This window comes from Felis catus, chromosome D4 (assembly GCF_018350175.1).
Source record: "Felis catus isolate Fca126 chromosome D4, F.catus_Fca126_mat1.0, whole genome shotgun sequence".
In the NCBI taxonomy this organism is placed as follows: Eukaryota; Metazoa; Chordata; class Mammalia; order Carnivora; family Felidae; genus Felis; species Felis catus.
The window spans coordinates 29,108,722-29,130,484 of NC_058380.1; the positions used below are offsets into that span (position 1 = coordinate 29,108,722).

At 41.8% G+C, this 21,763-nt stretch overlaps 1 protein-coding gene and 1 long non-coding RNA gene across 27 annotated transcripts in view; one reads left to right on the forward strand and one right to left on the reverse strand.

Annotated features, from left to right (window-relative positions):
- The window catches only part of AOPEP (aminopeptidase O (putative)), a 343,279-nt gene that overhangs the window by 253,347 nt on the left and 68,169 nt on the right, over nucleotides 1-21,763 (forward strand). For 24 of the 26 annotated variants that reach the window (XM_045043607.1, XM_045043608.1, XM_045043612.1 and 21 more), the window contains 2 exons: nucleotides 13,908-13,970; nucleotides 14,389-14,463. In XM_045043607.1, coding sequence (XP_044899542.1) covers nucleotides 13,908-13,970; nucleotides 14,389-14,463 — 138 coding nt within the window. Of the gene's footprint in view, nucleotides 1-13,907; nucleotides 13,971-14,388; nucleotides 14,464-16,948; nucleotides 17,104-21,763 lie in introns of those variants that run through there. The other 2 variants (XR_006589156.1, XR_006589160.1) reach the window with 2 other exon arrangements.
- LOC109493780 lies at nucleotides 273-13,626 on the reverse strand. Its single transcript, XR_006589165.1, has 3 exons — nucleotides 12,844-13,626; nucleotides 8,093-8,145; nucleotides 273-652 (listed from the first exon to the last, which is right to left on the reverse strand). It is a non-coding gene; the product is annotated as an uncharacterized LOC109493780 (long non-coding RNA).

Sequence of the window (21,763 nt, forward strand, 5' to 3'; positions counted from 1 at the left end):
AAGTCAGCCAGCTCATGTGCAAGGGAGCCAGTATGACTGGCCTCAAGGTATAAAGTCTGGTAGTCCATGTTTGGATCTACAGGTGTTACTTGTTTTTCAGGCTCATATATACTGTGTACCCATGAGAGAGATTCACCTAAGTAAGGACATCGAAGCAATCATAGTGATAACCACTTATCAGGACTTCATTGTAATGGTGCTTTATCTATTTCATAGAGAGACATCTCTGGAAAGAAGGAGCAATGTAAACTCAAAGAATTGGCACAAAGATATCAGCTTTAGGTTGTAAACCTTTATGTCAATAGAAAAGCATTTGATTCTACTTTTGAAGAACTGCCCCTATTCTCTGTTTTATTAGCCTGAAGGCATATTCTTGTAGACTCTTTATCAAAGGCTGGTTATTCTGTATTTGCCTTGTACTCTTCCCACATCTGGGGAAAGCCCTGAGACCCAGTAGTGTGGTGACTTGTGCACTTGTTGCACACACACACACCCACACACACACACAGGGCCCCTTGGCACTTTGACATTGCACAGCATTGTTGCACATACTGATGTTCAGCTCTGCATCCCATGCCTCTGGGGAGCGGCTCTGATGGTGGCCCTCCACGATGCTCACAGGGACTTCCGCCATCACCTGCCACCAGAGCACCTGCTGACAAGGAAAGCTATTAGGAACACTTGGCTGATTTTAGGCCACAGGCCTTTTTTTCCCCTTCTCTTTTGTGGAAAGACATTATGTCATACGAAATAGGTGTATATTTACTATGCGCGTGGTATGTGCTTCTTGGGTGTGGCCTCTATTGCTTCCTGGTTAAATATTAGTCTTTTCTGGTGTTGCACAGCCTTCAGTCTGCTTTAGAATCCTAGACAGGAGCAAGTCTTGGTGAGGAGCTCATTTTTTCTCCTATGGGGGAGCTGCACCCCAGGAGTGGTGGCCTGATCTGCCCAAGCTGATAGCTCTTGTGGATGACAGTGCCACAGCTCAGCTCTAGGACCCTTAATCATCTGTCCATCCAAGTAAGGTATTTTGTGTTTTTAGCAGGGTTACTTTTAATCCAAATCAGCTTGATCCCATCCTTGTCTTCAGTTTTACAAGACTTATGAAGAGATAACAAATGAATACAGCAGGGAGCTCTGAGCGGTGGTGATTTTTAATGTAATTAATGACTGCTCCTTTTCCTAAATCTGTTCTTTATTCTTTAGTGGGCAAAAATGTGCCTTGTGCATGTAGTAATATGAACCTTACTTTCCAGGGCTTTTCGTAAGTATGTGCCATGGTGTATATACATCCTTCTTCCGATGGATGTTTCTAAATAGTAGCCCTGTGTATCTGACTGACTACTTTGCATGGGAAATTTATGGCTTTACGGCATTTTTTGGTGTGAAAAATAGGAGTGTGTGTAGAGATGAGTTTAGGTCTTTGCCTTTAGAAAGACATAGCTATTCCTCCCTTGAAATGGCAACTAAATTAGGTAATAAATATCAGGTCACCAAGATAACAAATGAGAAAAAGCAATTGGTCTAACAAAAATGTGTGCTTATGTACTTTCTAAAGCATTTAAGGGATGCATCCTTTATCTTCTTACTTGCACTCAAAAGCAAATTCCAACTAGAGTCCCTGGCTTTTGCCCTCATTTTGTCCCCTCCACTTCCCCAGAGCAGGAGAGCATTGGGGTGCACGGCCCGATGGTGACCCACCAGCAAGTGTATCGCAGGTCAGGATAATAGTTCGTGATTGTCAAACTTCCCAAATCCAAATACGTGTTTAAAACAGGACAGCATGTCACACACATATCTCTGTATGGCAGTTGTCTGTGATTTATTGGCACTTGGCAGTGGGTGTGTTCGGCTCATTCAACAGAAGACCCTGTCCTTCCAGGTCGGCCTTCCAGCTTGGGCCTTCACAGCCTCAGTGTTTCTGCTGCTGGTCCTATTTATAACTACCACCACCATATCTAAGTGGGGTCCAGACAATTTGATGCATAAAATGCAAGGCTGCCATTATTTTGAGGTTAAGGAGCAGGAACAGAGGCTGGGTGGGAGAGGAGAGTCAGTTGTGTTGTATCCAATTTGCTGTTTTCACAAAGCACGCTGTAGTGAATTTTTGTTCTGCAAACTTAATCCTATATTGGATGCAGGAGGCAACTGATACATTAGATGCAGCTTTGCAAGCAGTCCTGTACTGCACTAAGCTGTGTGGCCTTGGGTGAACCACTTGCCTTCTCTGAGCCCTTCCTGCTTCTTTGGGGAATGGGGGGCACTGGCTTGGGTGAAGGCCAGAGCCACTTTTTTACCGTATGCTGTGCCCAGTACCTGGCTGAGCTGTGAGCTCCAGATGAGCCTGGTGGCCTCTGAGAGGAACAAAGTTGGGATTTGCTTTTCCTCTAAGCATCTTCCTTTCTTACCTGGGAATCTGTGGAATTGCCCTTAGTTTGGAGTGGTATTGGGAGAGTTTTCGTATGTTTCCTCCTGAGTGGTGTTTTACAAAGGTATACTCTCAAGAAATCTCGTGTGTGCATTTCTTTGCTCTTCAGTTGGCAAATTGCTATTTGAAATGATTATTAGGAGAAATCATAGGTAATAATCAATCTGCAAGAGCATTTAGGCTGGCTGATCATTGAAGAATAGGCATTTACTTCTATTGCAAATCAGTTATTCACAGACCTGTTTGGCCAGCAGGAGGTAAAAAAAAATTTTTGCCAGGGTTGTCGACGTCTTGAAATGCCTGCAGATCAATAAAAGCTGCAGGTGAGTTTACCTTAGACAGAGGCAACTATTATTTCTAGGACACATTTTGAGCCATAAAAATAAGTATTCACTTATGTCTGTTGTCCAGATGACCTTGGGGGGGAAAATGTCCAGTGAGTTCTGGGAGAGGAAGACATTGGGGCCAAATGGTCCAGAAGGAGCATCTCATTTTTTATGCTGCTTTTATATTTAAATCTGTAGATTATTTACCACTTTAAAAAATAAAACCAAGCAGAGCCAGTAATGAAATGTTTATGAGAAATTGCTACAGTGATCTCTGAGCTTGTAACAGAATGTTGCAATATTCCTTATATTGACAAAGTAGAACCTATTTGGCATTGAGGTATAACAAGAAATGATCAAACCCAGATGCTTTCCTAAAATTATATTTTCAGTGCATTTATATGTCTGTTACAAAGTGTGCTACATGCTAAAAATATTTTCCTTTGTAGGCTAAGGGAATTTCAAACCACATTGAGAGCTACATAGATCAGATGGTTTTTCTTAAAGAGCATTTAGGGCATCCTGGTTGTCATTAGTCCTGACCTTGCAATACGACATTATTTATGCCAGGAACCTTCACAATTCACTTCTTAATCTCAGCAACTTTATTGGCATGAAAATGCATGGAAGGGAGACCAGAGTCAATACATCAGACTTGGGGGCTAAGACTCCAGGGCAACAAGTGATAATAGGGTTGAACTGGAGAGAAAGGCCCTCACTCCCATGGCCTGTTTATGGGGAGAGGTTGTCTTCCGTGTTGGCAGCTCCTCTGGTCTTCATCTCCTTTGCTCTGTATTCTCTTCCTTTTTCCTCAGTTGTGTGTGCAGTCACTTTTCATATTCCTTGTGGCCAGGCAAAGATACATTCTCTGTAAGACTCTTCCTGGTTATACTTATTGGAAAGTTGGCTTCTCCAGAGTTCTTGCTGAGTTTCTCCTCCTCAGATTGTATTTCTTCATCGCTGTCGGTGATTTTGTGACTGAAAGAGGTCTGCCTGAGTTTTGTATAAATGCATCTAGTGAATGAAAGTGTAAATGGGGGCGCCTGGGTGACTCAGTTGGTTAAGTGTCTGACTCTTGATTTCAGCTCAGGTAACGATCTCACGGTTTGTGAGGTGGAGCTGTGTGTCGGGCTCTGTGCTAACAGTGCAGAGCCTGCTTGGGACTCTCTCTTCTCTCTCCACCCCTCCCCTGCTCACTTTCTCGCTCTCAAAATAAATAAGTAAATAAACATTAAAAATAAACTGTAAATGGGTAAATCCAAGAACATGTAGGTTAGATAGCTCTGTGTAGAATTGTATTTATCAATTTAATCTTTCTCTCTTCTTAATTATTACATTAGCTTTAAATGCACGTAGCTACTATCAGGATTTTAGATGTTTTTGCATCTAACACCTGGTCATATTGGTCCTTCAGAGAACAATTTGGAAATATCAAATTTCATTTTACAATATTCTTAGAACAACAGTGGGCTTATTGTTTTTGAGAGAGATGGGACCAGAAACAGAATGATCCCCTTTATAATAAGGCACATGAGAAAGAGAACTTGCTTCCTCACGTCCACCAGTCCTTTGGGGAGGGACAGGCACTTGTTGGTTATAGCTCAGCCATGCCATATCACCGTAGGCCCCATCAGTGGCATCACATCTGTGCGGTGGTCAGGTGAGGCTTTGTATCATGATGTCACATCTCATTGATTTGATACCTTTGAAAGTTTACTTAAGTTCAGAATATCAGACATAAGGCCCAGGCTTTTGTTCTGGGGCTGGGGGGTGGGAGGAAGAGGAAGGGAATTAGCATCTACCGGCCCATCTTTGTGCCTCTTGCTTTATGGGTTATTTCATTTCATCCTCAGCTCTGCAAGACAGACAGCATAATCTCCTAGAGGTCATGTGACACGCCCGAGGTTACACAGCTTCTAGCTGGCAAGGATGGAGGTCGCTGAGGTCTAAATTCTGAACTGTATATTTCTTATTACACATGGCTTTGTTCAAAGATTGTTAAGCCACATTCATAAGACAGCACTTAAAAGCAACAACAGCATATCTAGTGGTATATTAGCCTGGTTTCCAATGTTCTTGGACCTCAGAGAGCAAGGCAGTGAGGTAAGAAATGTTCAGATGGAAGGCAAAACTAAAGCAGACCTCAGTATTTATGGTATAAATTGAAATCCATAATTGTAAAGACAGAAATGACCAGCAGATTGTTAGGTTTAAGAGAATCTAACATACGTAATATTAATATGAATATGAATTCCCTGGGTAGATTCTTAAATTCTGCATATTAGGTGCTTATGATGAGGCTAATAAAGCTTTAATGTTCTTTGTGGTTCTTTTTCATCTCTCCTACTACTGAGCACAAAAGCTGTGTTGTATGCAGAATGGCTGGGTTGATCCCTAGTAGAGAGAAGTTATGTTTGGTATCTAAAGAACAATGAGAGTTTGCTGCTTGGCTGATCAATGCTGGATCAAGTTCACATTCTCTGGCTCCTACTCTCCCACCTACACAGGCAGGGGGGTGGAAGCGGAGCAAAGGAGGGAGGCTGGGTCCTTTCTTCACTGAGAAAGAGATGTGAGCTTGGGCTTTCCTAATATGGACACAGCTGAGCCTGTGTAGCATTAAACATTGATTTAATCCACTGCTGGAGGAAACATCCTACAAAAAGTGAAGAGATTAGCAGCCAATTAATTCCGGCCCTTCCCGTTGTTTTCCTGGAACACCTCTTCTATGGATCTAAATGTTTGGTGAACAAACAGTCTGGAAAATAGCTTTTTCTCATGTATTATTTATATTTGGGACAGCCATCCTACCCACCCTCCCATTGTGATGGATTTTACTTTCCTTACTCTGTGTGTAGTGTGTGTGTGTGTGTGTGTGTGTGTGTGTGTGTGTGTGTTCTTACTTCTGAACAGAGGTGCGATGATTTAGGCCCATTGTGCTTGTTTGCAAATTGTGACTTCATTGGGTTCTCTTGGGAGGCCAGATGAGAGGCAAGCCAGTCTGAGTGCCAATGTTTTTAAAAATAGACATGCTGGGGCCCCAGACTCCCAATGCATAGACTCCTTTAAAGGTACCATGAAGCACAAGGCACTCCCAGTGCAAATATTTACAGGTACCACACCCACTCCATCTTAGGGAATAACCAAAGGGACCTAGGCATGAGCATTTGCTTTTCAAGCTACTGAAATATTAACATATATGTTTATGCTTTTAAAAAATAGTAACTAATATCTTCTGTAAGGCTTGTTGCCAGAGTAGTTTTCCTATAGCATCATTGTAGTGTGTTTTTCTAAATAAGGAAGCCCATCTGGTAAGAGGATGGTGTCCAACACTAAGTAGGATCAACCTGGGTTGCTTCCTGTGCAGAACAGTAGCTTTTGCACATAATGAAGGGTCTTTTCCATTGGTTCACACTGACCCTTAATCATGGCCAGAAATCTTCCAAATGCAAGATATTTGTTTCCAGGGAATAGGTGGCAGCCATCGACATAATTAGAACATTGTCTACAGGGGATGAGTGGGGAAATAACCACCTCATATATACAGCTTTCCAGGTTCCCTGAAAGGCAAGGATCTATGCTGCTTTCACTCAGGATCCAGAATTGTATTAACTGCGAACCTGGAAAAAATTCTGAAAAGCCAAATACCCATCCATTCTTGCCTCCCTTCTGGTTAGTGTTGAGATCTTCCATTTCTTTTCAATCTTTTGTCTATGTGTGTACTTAACTAATCTTGCTGAGAAGTTCATCCCTATGTGTAAACTATAGGAAATGCTACGCTGGGTCAGGCTGACAGCGTTGTGTCTGCTGACTACCCAGAGACTTATTGAAATGGAACTTAACAGATGGCTGTCCTCTGTGGCACTGACCTTGAAATTTAGATGTCTCCCAAACATCTGGAATTTCTTAATAGTAACTTGTTAGAGATAGGTCATCATTAAAATGATCTAAACCAGGGGTTCTCACCACTGGCAGTACAGTGGAATCACGGGGGAGGCATGGGGGTGGGGAAGGCTTTAAAAATGACTGATGCCAGGGTTCCACTCTCAGGATGTGAATTTAAGTGGTCTGGAGTGCCACCTGGGCATTGGGGTTTGTAAAGCCTCCTGGTGATTCTAAGAAGCAGTCAGGGGACCCACTGATCTAAAGCCACACCTAAATAACTTTATATTTCACCTGTGAAACTCTTTAAGGTCAAAGTGTCTGTGAATGTTAAGCTTCTGTAAAGAATTGCAGTCATACAGGTGCTGAAGGGGTATACAATATCTGTTTTCTGAAATGGCCGTTTCAATGGATTTTTATGGTATGGGATAATACTTTATGGGCTGTGTTTTGATCTGACGTTGATCGGATCCACATAATAAGCAACTATTTTAAAGTAAGACAGTCACGCTAGATGTTCCTTAAGCTCTCATGCTAGAGTAGAAAGAGTACTACATTTACAGCCAGGAGATCTAAGGGCCACACAATATTAAGTACTAAATACAGGAAAATTTAGGGCACCTGGCTGGCTCAGTTGGTAGAGCATGTGATTCTTGATCTTGGAGTTGTAAGCTCGAGTCCCATGTTGGGTGTAGAGATTGCTTAAAAATAAAATCTTAAAAAAAAAAGATACAGGGGCACCTGGGTGGCTGAGTCAGTTAAGCGTCCAACTCGATCTCAGCTCAGGTCATGATCTCAGGGTTCATGAGATCAAGCCCCATGTTGGGCTCTGCACTGACAGCATGGAGCCTGCTTGGGATTCTCTCTCTCTCTCTCTCTCTCTCTCTCTCTCTGCCCCTCCCCTACTCTCTCTCTCTCTTACAAAATAAATAAACATGAAAAAAAAATTTTTTAAGGTCCAAACATTCCCCAAGACTCAGTTTCTTCATCCTGAAAATGGGACTGTGTGGGAAACAAACAGAATGGCCTACATGTGGAAGCACTTTGCAAGCCTTACAAAATTGACCACCCTGGTTCTTTCTACCAGTTCTGAGGTTCTGTCATCTCTGATATACGTAGCAGTTCAGTACTTTTTGTGTCTTAAGGTCTCTTCTGTCCAGCTTCTAGCGATGTTGTATTCTTAGTTTTAACAGTCTAGAATTTGATAAATAACAACTGCACATCACATGTGTCTCTCGATTTTCACAACTCTCTAAGAAAGGAGGCTTAGACCTCACACGATGGATATATGGCAGAGCCTGGATTCAAAGGCTGTCTGCATGCTCCTTCTACCATGCCGTGTCACTGCCTGGTCACATGTGTGTCCTGAGGTGAGGGACTGTGTCTTACTCATCTCTGTGTTCACAATCGAGTGTTCTGTTTTGCAGTAGGCTCTCAGTACATTTGTTAAGTGACTAACCTGTCCGTATGTCCAGTCTACATTCTTCTTCTGGAGGTCAGAGCTCATTTCCTCTGGTTTTGATATCAAAAAAGATAAAATGGTTGGTTAACATTTTTATAGTATTTCAGTGTGATGTCTGTATAGCATTGTATTTACTTTTGTTTTATATTTTAACAGTTTTTTCCCTTGAATTTTATGACTATAATCATACATCCTTACCTTTTGTGCTTCACTTCTAAGTGTTTTTAATGGAGAGAAATATTAGAACCATAGCATTTTTTCCAGACCCCCTTCCTCTCCCAGAAAAGAAAAAGAAAATTAAAGAAAGAAAAAATAAACCAAGAATATTTTATTTATTCTTATTCCTCCTTGCCCAAAACGGAGTTAAGACAGCTTCCAAAGCAAAATACAACATGATAAAAATAAATTAAAATATTAAAAATGAAGCAATGTGAAAATAATGGCAAGAAAATAAGATGGGGCCAGGAATTAAATTAGCATACAGTATGCACTCCCTGCAGTTCCTATGCTTGGTTTAGTGTAAGGTCACAGAATTTTCTAGAAGAGGGAAAAGGGATCAATTTGCAGTGTTCATGAGGTAAAACAAACCAGGTGCCTCAGTCCAGCTATTCCTGATGTTGATACCAGGGAGAAGTTTTTCCTGTGGGTCCTCTCAGAAAATTACTCTTTAATGTAATAAACAATCCTCTGAAACCATCCTTACGGTAAACATTGTGATGGATTTTATGGGGCTGTTTCTTATAATGCGCCTCAATAAAGGTTGATGGCTTCTTACCAGAACATAATGCGATAAAAGGAATTTCACAGAGCACCAGTAAGATGTAGTCCTGCGCCAGCTGTATGGTGGTCTGCTCTAATCCAAAAGGATCTTAGAGTATCTAGGGTAAGGGTTTGGGCAATCAGAAAAATCTGTAAACCTTCTGACAATTGATGTGTGTGGAGGAAGTGGGTAGGGGACCGTGTGTGTTGTAGGGGTATTTTTTTTCCTAGGGTGCCAACAGCTGATAGCTAATGCTTCAGATTCTCAGAGGGGATCTACCAATGCAAGAACCAAGCATGTTCCCTCAGGCACGTTCCGTAAAAGTTTCTAACAGTTTGGGGTTATGATAGCTGAGAGGAAGAGGTTCTGTGAGCCCGTTCACTGCAGAACAAATGTGGGAAGGATTTCCTTTTTTGAAAACCATGCTTTATAAGGATTCCACTAAGAGGTCCATTGGGCAGGGCCAAAATCCTTGTGAGAGAGAATTAGGCATTCATTCTTACAGAGACACAAAATGGGCAATAATAGAAATTATAGCTTTTCTAAAATCAAACAAAAGATATCATAAAGGAATGCTACATTCTAAAATGGTAGAGCAAAGTTTAAAGACATAGACATATGAGAACTTTGACCCCAATCAGGATTACTTCCTTGTTGTTATTTGCAACTTAAACTAGCCTTGATTTTATTTCCAGTTTTGTGTAGATGCTTACTTTTCCATTTACCCTCGATATATGTTGGCTATAGATCCCTTTGAAACCAGCAAAAGCTTCTGGACCTCTCTACCTTGTGTGGTATTAAAAGGTCTTTTGACTTCTTACAGTAGATAGTTTTTCCTCTGCTGTGCCCAAGGGAGTGTAATTTGCCATCTGAGGCTGTTTGGACTAATTAAAGGGCTCCTCTTGTCTGCCCTTTCAGCCTTCTAGGTGACTAGGAAAGTGTGCTGCTGCTTCTCATTCCTCCGGACTATAGCTCATCATGAAACAGAAGCACATATCCATCCTAACAACACGACATTGATATCACTATCTTATTACAGTGAAAGGAGTCATTTCCTCTTAACAACAACAACAACAACAACAAAACCAAAACAACAACAACAACAAAAAAAACAGAAAAAGGTTTTCTCTCCAAAAGTAGTCTCCAGCCACTAGATTAAGTAATGCTTTTATTCTAAAGCAATGGCATTTTCCTCAGCCTCTGAAATTGTCTTCAGCTATTATAAACTGCATTGACAAGAAAGTTTCTTAGAACAACTTCCTTTCAAAACTTGCATCTCTACTAGACGAAACATTTTTCAAAACATAATTCAAATAGAAAACATCTGTTTTTAAAAGATAGCTTTAAAGTGCTTTCACCACTTTCTTAAAGATAGTTACTAGACTATCCATCCCTGACTACAGAATTCCAATTTTTAAAAAGTGGTCTTCTTCCAGTTTCTCCACACCTTACCTTTGTCAGGGTCAGCCCATGAAGAAAGAGAGATTCAGGTGGGCAAATGGAGAAATGTGTGGAAGTTATATTGAACACAAAAAAAGAATTAAAATTTTTCTAATAATATTTTCCCAATAATTTTGAAATATGTTACTGTTTTATTCCAAATTAAATTCAGCTGCTAGCACCATTTTAGAATATAATTTTTATGATTAATATTAGGGAATTAGGAATCTTTATTTCTCATTTCTATTTTTATTTTCTTTTTGCTTTTCTGTTTTTATTTTTTTAAGTCATTTTAGAAGTACCCTAGCAATGAACTGATGTCCATGGTCTTTCTCTTTAAAAAATGCACAATTTTGTGCTCTTTACAAAACAAGGTATTTTAGTGGAAAAACAAACAGGAGCTAATTAGAAAGATCTTCATCTTGAGACTCTTCCCCTTGAAATTTCATACGCTATTCATTTAGCCATTTGTTCCTATGTCTTCCACTTACTTACTTAACATATGTATTTCGTATCTACTATGTGCCAGCAGTGTTTTTATTGACTGGACAAAAATCAACAACAAAAGAGACAGTATCTCTTTCTTCCTGGACTTTATTTTTTTTTTCTTCCTGGACTTTAAAGCCAGTTTGGGAGATAGACATTCAACAAATTAATAAAAAATAGCTCTAATAGAATGTACAACACAGAGCGAGCCCTAATGTAAACCATGGGCTGTAGTTACTAATGATGGATCAAATATTGGTTCATGAATTGTAACATGCAGCACAGTAATGCAAGATGTTAGTAACAGAGAAAACTGTGTGTTATGTTGGCATATGAAAACTCTGCTTTCTGCATAAATTTTTCTGTTAAGTGCTCTAAAAAATAAAGTCTTAATTAAAAATAAAAAAATTTAATAGCTCTAAAAGATAAGCAATTTAAAAGAAATAAACAGGATGCTATTAGAAGGAATAGCAGGGGTGACATAATTTGGATTGGGGAATAAGGAAAGACCTTTCTGGAGTTGTTGTTTAAGGTCAGAACTAGAGAATAAGTAGGAGCCAGCCAGGCAGAGAAGAGAAAGAAGTACATTCTTGGTGAAGCAAAGTGATATCATTTGAACTACCTTTGGAAATATTCTTCTGGCTTCTCCATGGAGGATGGATCATGGGTGTGGTCATGAGGGTGCATGAGTACAAAGGAGACAAGTTAGGAGGAACTTAGAATGGACCATAGCTTTTATCTACTTAAAGTAGTAGTAGAACAGAATGACAGTAGGATTCTTTCCTTTGCTCAGCTTATGCCAGAAGCCATTAGGTTCTCCGTGAGCCACAGGCTAGGAAGACAGAAGACTGTTAACTGGCAGCAAGATGGGTTCCCAGGTCTCCATTCCTAAGATCTTTCCAGCAGCTCAGTGGGATTTTTAGAATGAGGAACAATCGTGTGTGTGTGTGTGTGTGTGTGTGTGTGTGTGTGTGTGTGTATTTGAGACTACAATAAGATGAGAATTATAAGGGAAAACAAGCTTTCAAGTACTAACTATCCAGCTGTAATAACAGACTTTCATAGAAATCTGTGTCGGATTTAATTTTCAATAGTTATCCATTCCTGCTACTGGATTGTTGGAATTTGTTTTTTGTTTCTTTTAAGGCTACGTGTCAAAAAATTTTTGATAAGTCAACAAAAAGGATACTTAAGGAAGGTCCACTTTAGGCAAGGTGCTGTTTTAATACGTCAGTGTTGAACGATTTGTAGCAGAGTTCTTAGGGATAGTGAATTCCCAAGGAAAAAAATTCTAGTGAGTAAAGGGAAGTGTTTACCAGTATATAGATTTCTATTGATTCTGGAACTGTAATTAGCAGCGTGGAAGCTCAAATAGTTCAAGGTTTTGTTTCCATTTAAAATTTAGCAGCTCTGCATATACATAATCCACTTCATCATTTGTAACTTTTATCTGCCTATACGTGTACTGTGCACTGGAAATTTGCAAGACATTCACTATTTTTACGCATTTCTTTTACAGTGAAAAATTGTATATGATAGTTGTACATTACATAAGGATTCACTACCACTTTGAAAAATCTTTACCAAATGAGCACGCATTTCATAGTACTTAGCTAATAATGATACAAAATGGCTAATATGCCTATCTAACTCTATAGAGTGACTTTTTTTTTTCTTTGTATTCCTGGAAGCACAAACACTTAAGAATCCCCCATTTGAGCAGACCTGTTGTTTATTTTAGGACATATAAGTGCATCATCAATGTAATTTTAAGTAGTCCAGTTATGAATATGGGATGAAGGGATAAAATAAAGTTTTCCACTCTGATGTGTCCATTAAGAAGCTCCTCTTTGTGTAAAATACTCCGTGGCAAAGTTGCTTCTATTTAAAGTAGTGAGTTTGATCTTGGCTTTGATCTAAAGCTTTTGATCTTGAAAGAAGGATGGGGTAGCAATAAAGAGAGGGCAAGACAGATTTTCTTTAAAGAAATGCGATAAAGTTAAAGGGATGGTCAAGATCAACAAACAGAAATGCTACCCGACTCCTCTCCCCAAGCGCTCACCCCCATTCTGGTTCAGCCAACTTCTGATGCGGATGGGAAGAAAGTCTTTTGGGGGTCGGCGGAAAAACTTGGAGTATCGCAGACTTTTACAAACTAAGGGGAAACTTTCCCCTAATAAGGAATACAGAATGTCCCCCTTTAAATTCTCCCCCTGTCGCTGGCGGGGGTGGGGTGGAGGTGGGGTTCCATGGGCAGAGCGCGTGCGGTGCCTACTGCGCTTAACCGGAGCGTGTAGGCTCCGTCGAAGCGCGGGCGGTGCGCGGGGCTCGCCTTTACGCGCTCCCGGTTTCTCCCTGGGGAGGTCACCTGCCACAGCCCCGGAGTCCGGAGGGGCCACTGAAAAATGTCTACTTAATGGCGTCTAATCCATTCCCGGAAAAAAAAAAGTCCACTAGGAAAGTTCCTTTCCGCTCCGCATAGGCCATCTGGACACTTAGGTTTCTGACCCGAGAAGCGAGGTGGCCTGGCCGCGGGGGTGGGGGCACTTCGCAAGCTAAGCCCTTTCTCCTGCGGCCGGGCCGCGCTCCGGCACGCTCAGCGGCTGAGAAACCCTTTCGCGGGTCCCCCGGAGCCCGCGGGGGTGGGGGCTGGAAAGGTAAGGCGTGCGCGCCCGGGTCGGTCCGCGCGTGGGAGGACGCGGGAGCGCGGGCGCGGGCGGGACTCGCGGAGAGGAAGAAAGACGTTCGCAAAGAGAACAATAAAATAGGGACGCGCCGGCGGGGGCGGGGGCGGGCGCGACCTGCGGGGAGGCCGGCCCGAACGCCTATACCTTTAAGGCAGGCCCCGCCTCCGCCCCAGCGCCCGCCCTCCGCCCGCGCCGCCGCCCCGGCCCCGCGCCGCCCGCCGCCCGCGCTGCGCCTTAGGTGTTGCGGGCCCCGCGCGCCCGCTGCTCTCGAGCGGGCTGGCCGGGCGGCGGGCGCTGGGCGCGGGCGGCGGGGTCCCGGCTCCCACCCTCACCTTCCGCGGTCGAGGTAGTGGGTCAGCGCGCCGAGTTGGTGGGGCGCGGGGGAGGGAGGCTGGGGCGGCTCCCGGGGTAAACTTGACTCTGTCCCCTTCCCCCGCAGCCGCTGCAGAGGGAACGCCAGGCCGGGGCGGAGTGCGGGCTTGCGCGGCAAGTGAGCGTCGAGGTGAGTGCGGGGGGCGCGCTCCCCGCGCTCCCCTCCCTTCTCTCCCTCCCTGGGGCGGTGGGTCCGGCGCCGCATCCCCGCCGCGGAGTCCCCGCGGCGCGACGCGCGACCGCGGTGGGTAAGATGGCCCCGTTCGGGGGGCTCCGGCGCGCACCGGCGCGGGGGTGGGCAGCCGGGCCCGTGACCGGAGGGAGCGGCCCGGGCGAAGGTCACGGCCTGGGTGCGTCGCACCCCCGCGCGCCTCCCGGGCCCCCGGCGCTGAGGCCGCCCAGCGGGCCCGGAAGGTGCCCGTGGCTTCCCCAGGTGAAGCGCAGGAAGGCTGCGTCGCGAGGCGGTCGATCGTTTCTTTCTCACGCCGAGGAAGGGCCCTGACGACCCGTCGTCCTGTTTAAAATGCTCTGTGGTTTTTGAACTTCAGGTCGAGAAATGGATTCGAATGAACCGGAGACCCCGAAAACGGAAGCGAAGGGAGACCGAAGAAGTGTTTGAAAAGGTAGGGCCCCCGAGAGAGAGCACCGGGTGGAGTTCTTGAGAAAGCTCCCTGTCCGCCCCAGAGGACTTGGTCACAACAATAGAGTAGCGTTTGTTTGTTTGTTTGTTTTTTTAAGTTTTAATTAAATTTACAGTAGGCTGTAAATTAACGTGGATAGTTACACAGAAAAATTGGTTGACAGTGCTAATGATTATGGACGTACTATGTTGTCAGGAAGAGGATGACCCCGGATGGAGCTATGTTTCATGTCCATTAAATAGAGCAACGGGACATAAGCGGGTTCCGTTATTATGTTAGACCAGTAGTAGTTATTATGGCAGTTGTTAAGGTACTTCTAGACGGGCGGGGGGGGGGCGTTCTGAATAAATTGCCCACAATATCGGGTTTCTCTGTTCGGTTGTGATAGACACAGCACACTCACTTAGCTTTGGGACTTTAAATTAGAGTAATCTTAAGAATGGAGGGAGACGACGGATTTCTTTTGAAACCCTAGGAGGGATTTTATTTACTGTAAAGCACATGAAAAACTTGTTTTCTAAATTTAGAATTTCAATATGTTACTTTGCAGAAGTTTGGACTACCTATTTTCTCCTGAAATTATATTAAATTAAAACTTGATTTGTCATTGTAATAAATAGTATGAAATAAGGTAAGTATAGTCTGTTGTTTTCTGAGTGACTTTTATTGAAAGCTCTTAAAAGTGAATAACGTTTTCACAAATGTTATAGCAGATACAATTTTTGTTGCGCCTACTTAATTACTGTACTGTTTTTTGATTCTTGATAGCACCAGGGGATTAAAATAGATGTGTGTTGTTTTTCTGCTGCTAGAATGTATGATGAATCACTCCTGGTTCTGAAGCCAAGTTCTTGCTGATAGCATTGCTGCTGACTTCTGTGATGTGTTGCCTTAGTATGGGCATTGCAGCGTCCGAGAATGTGCACAAAGCACATCATAATGAAGGTGATCCCAGAGTTCCAGAGTGCATGTAAGGATACCAAGGCCAGCTTCTAAGAGAATGGGGAAAAGAACTGGCCTAGGATCCTGGTCATTTGTAGGGAGACATCCAGTGTGTGAAAAGTAGCACCCCAGCCCTAACCTTTTTAAACAGAGTCATGTCTGTCAGTTCAGTTAAACAGTAATAGAAAAAGGTGTCATTTTGAAGAGACTTGAGTTTTCTGACCATACCTCAGCATGCTGTGGTAGGTTGTGTTTGTTTAACTTTCATGCTTTAGGTGTTTTAAAAAATGTAAGGTGATGAATCTGATCATAAAATGTCCAAAGAAGGGAAAAGTTTTATGGCTTGCTTAGTATTGCAAAAAAAAATTTCCAGCTATGATTTTTTTAAGCCAAAAATAAGATTACTCAAGTAGACCATATGCCAGGCGTGAATGAAGGGAAGCCGTTACCTTTGTGGATTACTAGGTACCATCACTCCCCAAATCTGAACTTGAAGTATTGTGACGCCTTCAGAGAATGAGAAGGGGGTGCTGAGGATTTCACCTACCAAGAAAATGGGGTTCTTTGCTGAGCCTTCTCGGCTCCGTAGAGGCTGTGTATTAGAGCTTATGGGCAAGGTGCACGTTTGACTTTTCTTAGAAAACGTGGGCAACAGTTTTAAAGAGGATACGAAAATGAAGTAGGTTGGGATCAACACACTGAACTTCATTTCAAAGAATGAAGCTGAAAGCTGAAGCTTTGAGGGAGGAGGTAGAGAGGTCAGAAGATGGGAGATTTCAGAGTTGGATCAGAGAATATTAATTATCAGCGTGTCCAGTCTTTCTTCCCGGCTCTGCGAGGCAGCCGAGCCCTTTGCCCACTGTTTTGCCTGTGTTACAGCCAGGAGAGGGTTTGGAGCTCCCTGAGGCAAAGCCTGCGATATTTTCAAGGGCAAGGTGAAATGGAGTGCGATCAGTGACCAAGGGCATCAGAGCAAGTTCTGAAAGGCACAGAGGCCACCCTGCAGCTGGAAGCCAGGGTGCCGTCCCCTGATTGCCTGAGTGTCTATTCTGAAGTACAGATCAGATTCTGTGTGGTAATGAGTATTTAAACCGAGGTCACGTGTTAACCTTTTGCTACGATTTGAGCCTGTTAGTAGGAATCTCAGTAGTTAACTCTCTGTTGAGTTTAGTAAGGGTTTTTAAATGTCTGCCACGCGACAAGTAGAGGCACGTTAGCCAGTTTCTCCTTTTTCCTGCGTCCACTGTCTATTTCTACAACATTCAAGTAACACTGTGGTATTTTCAGGTTTTATTCATTTTATATTACTGTAAAATATGAAAACGAGTGGTAGTCATTTCTGGTAGGCATAATTTTCAGTCTACCCATTGCTTTTATTTGCCTACTTTGTTTTCTTTGCCCCGTCTCTCCCCCACGCCGCCCTTCCTCCATCCCCCAAGTCTGTATTTACATCTTCCAGGCTCACGTGGGACTCAGCCTAGATCTGACTGAACTTGGTTAACTAGTCTGTGTTTTACTGTGCTAGGGTCGGAACATTTCTCCTGCAGTGTTTACTGACTTGTGGAGAGCAGAGTCTCCTGACCTGCCCGCGGAAGGAAAACCGAGCAGCAGTGCGAGGCCACAGTCTGGAAGCGGGCAGCGGGCGAGGAATTATAGGTGGCGAATGTAATCTTACAGGAGGTATTTGTCCCCCTCACCCCACCCCCCCGTAAAGAAAATCACGAAGGTGCTAAGTGGTAGGCACGGCCTGATCTAGGAGTTGAGTTTTTCAGTGAACTCAGAAGGGGAAGCAAAACAAACTTACCCTGTTCTCAGCTGTGGGTTAAAATAACGAATAATGAAATAAAGTAAACTGGGTGAGTGAGAGGTTCTACCGGGAGAAGTGATTTAAAATGCTCTCCTGGCCTTTCCAGGCTGTTCTCCTTCCTGTGCGAGTCCTTAAGTCCTTCCCTCCCACCCAGCCACCGGAGGCCCAGTGCTGTCTTACAGGTTTCGCTTCTCCTCTTCCTGAAGCTCATAGTGCTGTCTTACGCGTCTTCTGTCTTCCCTGATATTTACTTTCATTTTATTTTCTCTTCATACTTTAGCCCCCTTCCCACTAGGTGCAGCTCAGATCCTTTATACTGTTCTCTGTCTTCTTCATTTTAAATCACAAACTCACCTCTCTTTTGCTTCTGGTCCTCAGGTGTTTTCTCCTTACGTTATGATGTTCTTCCTTTTATGTTATTTCAAGTTCCTTTTATTTAGTTTCAATAATTTGTGCAGCAGAAAGGCAAGGAGAGCAGGAACAACTACACAAAGAACAATTAGGGAGAATGGTTCAGCTCTGCAAGGGGCAGTGAAACAATGGTGGTTGCAAAAGTGAATTGTATGTGTATTTTTTTAAATAATGTTAATAGATTTTTCTAAATGGCTGTTGGTTTTGGAAGAGGAACATTTTTTTCCCTGCTTTTATCTTTCACTGATTCAAAAATTCAAATTATCCATCACATTCAAAGATTAAGGAAAAATATACTTTTATAAATATATGTGAAATATAAAGATTTTAAATAGTTTTTTTTTAATTTTAAGGGTTAGTAATACTATACTACACAATAATAAATAGTATATTGAGGAGAAGAATGTGTGAATGACGTATGATTCCCTTAGAAGAAGAAAATGCCAATTTTCAGATTGCAGAGAAGCACCTGAAATCATGTTTTATACGTACCTGATAATGTACAGAGGATAAATTTTAAGATACTCATTTCTGGTCATCATCGAGTATATATAATGTCACAGGTATTCATTGGCAGACTTTCAGAACATTGAAAATTCAGTGATACTAAGGTTGGCTATTATTATTAACAAGCTATCTTTTATGTGTGTTTGTTTCCAAGCTAGTGGTCTTGGCGAGGCTGAGTGTCTGGCCTGTGTTACGATTAGTCATAAGGAACACGAGGTGCAAATGGTTTCTAACAAAAGCACCCTTTAAGGTTACCTTAATTGTTCTTTCCTGCCAGAACCCTAAAAACAATACTCCAGAGCATAAGATTGTTAAAAATGTGGTGAAATTTTCCTTGAAATATCGAGTGAAACATAAAGATCTAGAGAGATGGCTGTGAAAATGTGCATTTTATAGTATTTAGTCGCCATCTCAGAGTCTTTGAGAAGAGAAAATGCGGACAGTTTTCTTTGTGATCTGGAGCATTTTCCCTCAGTTTTACTTCATGTGTTCTTTCCTCACATTTGATTCTGAACTGCAGTGATTATCTTGGTATGAATAATAATTTACAGATTAAAAAATGTGTATAGAACCCATTTTGGCTTATGCATTTTGCCACATTTATTGCTCCTTTTAAAATTTTATATGTTCTAAGAAAATGCGTTTATTACAATTCTAATATTGAAATATTCAACACGTTAAAGGTAGGTACAAATTTTAAACTATTTAACAAAGTGCTTTACTGCTGTTTGTCTTTTGTGACAAAGGTCTGTTTTATATTAAGTTTATGATTTCTGGAAAACTATTTAAGACTAATAAAAATTATCTGGCTCTTTTTTGGACCTGTAACAGCAGACGGTGACCGTGTTAGGCTTGACTCTGGAGCGATCAGGATACAAAGCTTGAGAAAATGGCACAAGACGAATTTAAAGAGTGCTGAACCAAGGGTCCCTTCACTTTACAGGAGCTACCCCACATTTAGCAAAATGGTAGGCTGCAGGCAGCCACTCTTATGCAACTGAGGCAGCATTGGTGTTGAGTGGTTTCCCAGGCATTGGTGCCCTTGCCTCTTTTCGAAAATGTTCCTGCCCTGTGAGAATTCATAACTAGTCTACATTTATATAGCTGTAATCTCTTACAATAGCTTCATTGATACTTGATCTCCATAGAAAAGCTTTATGGGTTCTAATGAGTCACTGCTCTTGAGGCACCAGCCGCCTTCCCTATCTGTGAGTGGCTTTGTGTCCTGTGTTGTACTGATTGTGCCTTTGGATGACAACTTACTTGAGTGATGGAGAGAGGCAGGGTAATTTATTAAAAGTAATTACAAAGAAACCTAACAAAAAGAGTAATTACAGCGCTGTTAATATGCAATTCGTTATTTTATTGCTGCAATATTTAGAACTGGGTCTTATTTGTGGGTCTCCCTTTTTTCCTTGTAAATCTCTGGCAAATACATAATTTATTAAATTCTCTATACCTAGGTCTCAAAGTAGATTTGGTTTTACAAAATCTTGGCTTTTTCTGCCTTTTTTTTTTTTTTTTTTTTTTTTTTAAACTGGACCGAGGAAGAATGGCTGAGAAAATGTATTTTTGGTAGCCTCGGGAAAGAAGGCTGATCTGCATAATTTTATGCCATTAAATTTTCATCTGTTCCATAGATTTATTTTTTTAAGAATCTGCACCTTTAAGAAAATGTTCTAAGAATTTTGAGTGTGCTGAAATTCCTTCCATTTTCAACTAGCATAACGGAGAAAATTAAAGTACAGTCATCCACTTACCTCACGCACTTATTCACGTATTTTAAAAAGAATCTGTGAATGGGACTATTAATATAATAATAGCTGACACTTGTCATGTGTCAAGCTCTATTCTAAGTGCTTTGCATGTACCCGCTCATGTAAATGTACCATTACAGTAGTACCACCAACCAGCAATGTGCTATGAGGATGTTGTAGACGGGGGCAAACGCTTTGTGAAAGTAGGTGAGGTATAAACAAATCAAATAATTGCTGCAGAAAAGAATGCTTTGGGCAAGATTTAAACAAATTTTTTTAGCCCAGGCTATTGATAGCCCTAGACCATGAGCATAAAGGACGCATCTCTAAATGAGGAAAATCCTAGCCAGCGAATGTTTTGAAAACACATGAAAGTGTGCAGATAATTACACTATTGTTGATTTTAGCAGATCTGATGCCAGCAGCCAGCAACTCTTCTGTGCCATGAAAGATGAAAGCCATTTTAATATAAAACATGAGTGTGGCTGGAACAGGGAGGCGGGCAGAGAACAATCTCGTGCCTTTTTAGTTACTTTTATAGGAAGCATTAGTTACATTCCTGTGATAGAATGCTTTACTTGGCTATCATTCTCATCTCAGGCGTTTTAATGATTGCTGTTTTGTGCCTAGCATCATACGGCAGTAATAAGATGCATTATTTTAGTAGTACCTACTGATGTCAGTGTCATTTAGGACCTGTGAATGTTTCCATTCATCTTCTATTTCAGGAGGCGGACACTACTATGTGTCTTTAGGTATAGCTGACATGTATTTCACTTACGTTTCTGGGTCTCTGAGTGCAGCAGAACTGACACTCAAGCCTTTTGTTTTATCTCCAGCACTTAGGAAGGACCTGATTACATGCAGCCTTGATTACTATTTGTTGAATGAGTTAGATGAATGATTCCCACACATGGCACTTACCTTCCTAAATCATACTTGGCGATTACATTTTTTAAAAATTGTAATGTCCCAGTTCTTGTTTAATTATTTTGATCTTTAATGACAGAGGTTTTCACGAAGGCACATTGGGGAGAGCTTTCCTGGTTGTCATGGGTCATCTTTTTCATCTCTTGTATAAAGAGAGCTCAGAGCCAGGAAGACCTGACCCTGGTCCCAACTCTGCCACCCAATCATGTGCTCCTTGAGTTTGTCACTTGACTTCTGCTTTCATCTGAAACTCCTTTCATTTAACAGGCCAGTTAGGCCAGTGTACCTTAATGATAAGATTAATGTATGTGTTTGGCCTTGACTCTTTCTTATACTTTTATGATGTAATTTTTCTTTCATCCATTTTTGGTATTTAGGAGGCTTATATTTTTGTTCTAGTGGTTACTTTGACATAATAATACATTTTGGTTTCTTTTCTTCACTTTATTTATTTTTTTGCTCTTGTGTATTGATTTCCTGCTGTGAGCAGTAGTGAAATTAGATGTTAACCTTTTCTTGCCCCTCCTCTTTTGATCTTCTGTCATGTGACTTGAAATATTGTTTTTTTGCTCCAGTTAAACACCTTTAACACAGCCAACAAGCTGACAGTATTTATACAGTCTTCCCATTTCCTCCTCTTTTTTTTTTTTGATAGTTGTACTAGATTTACAGTGTCAGCGCATGTAGACATAGTATACCATATGCTTTATAAAATCACATATTATAATCACATATATCACATTTAATTCTGCAAGTAAATTTATAATGCTCATCAGCTGCCCTTATATAACTGATCTTCAGCAATTGGGATTTTTTGAAGCTAGTTCCAGAGTGGATTTCTCAGGAAGAGCTTGGGGCAACTATATTTCCTGAGGTCTTGCATTTTAATAAGTTTGTGCTCTTTCCATGTGAGGGTCAGTTCAACTAG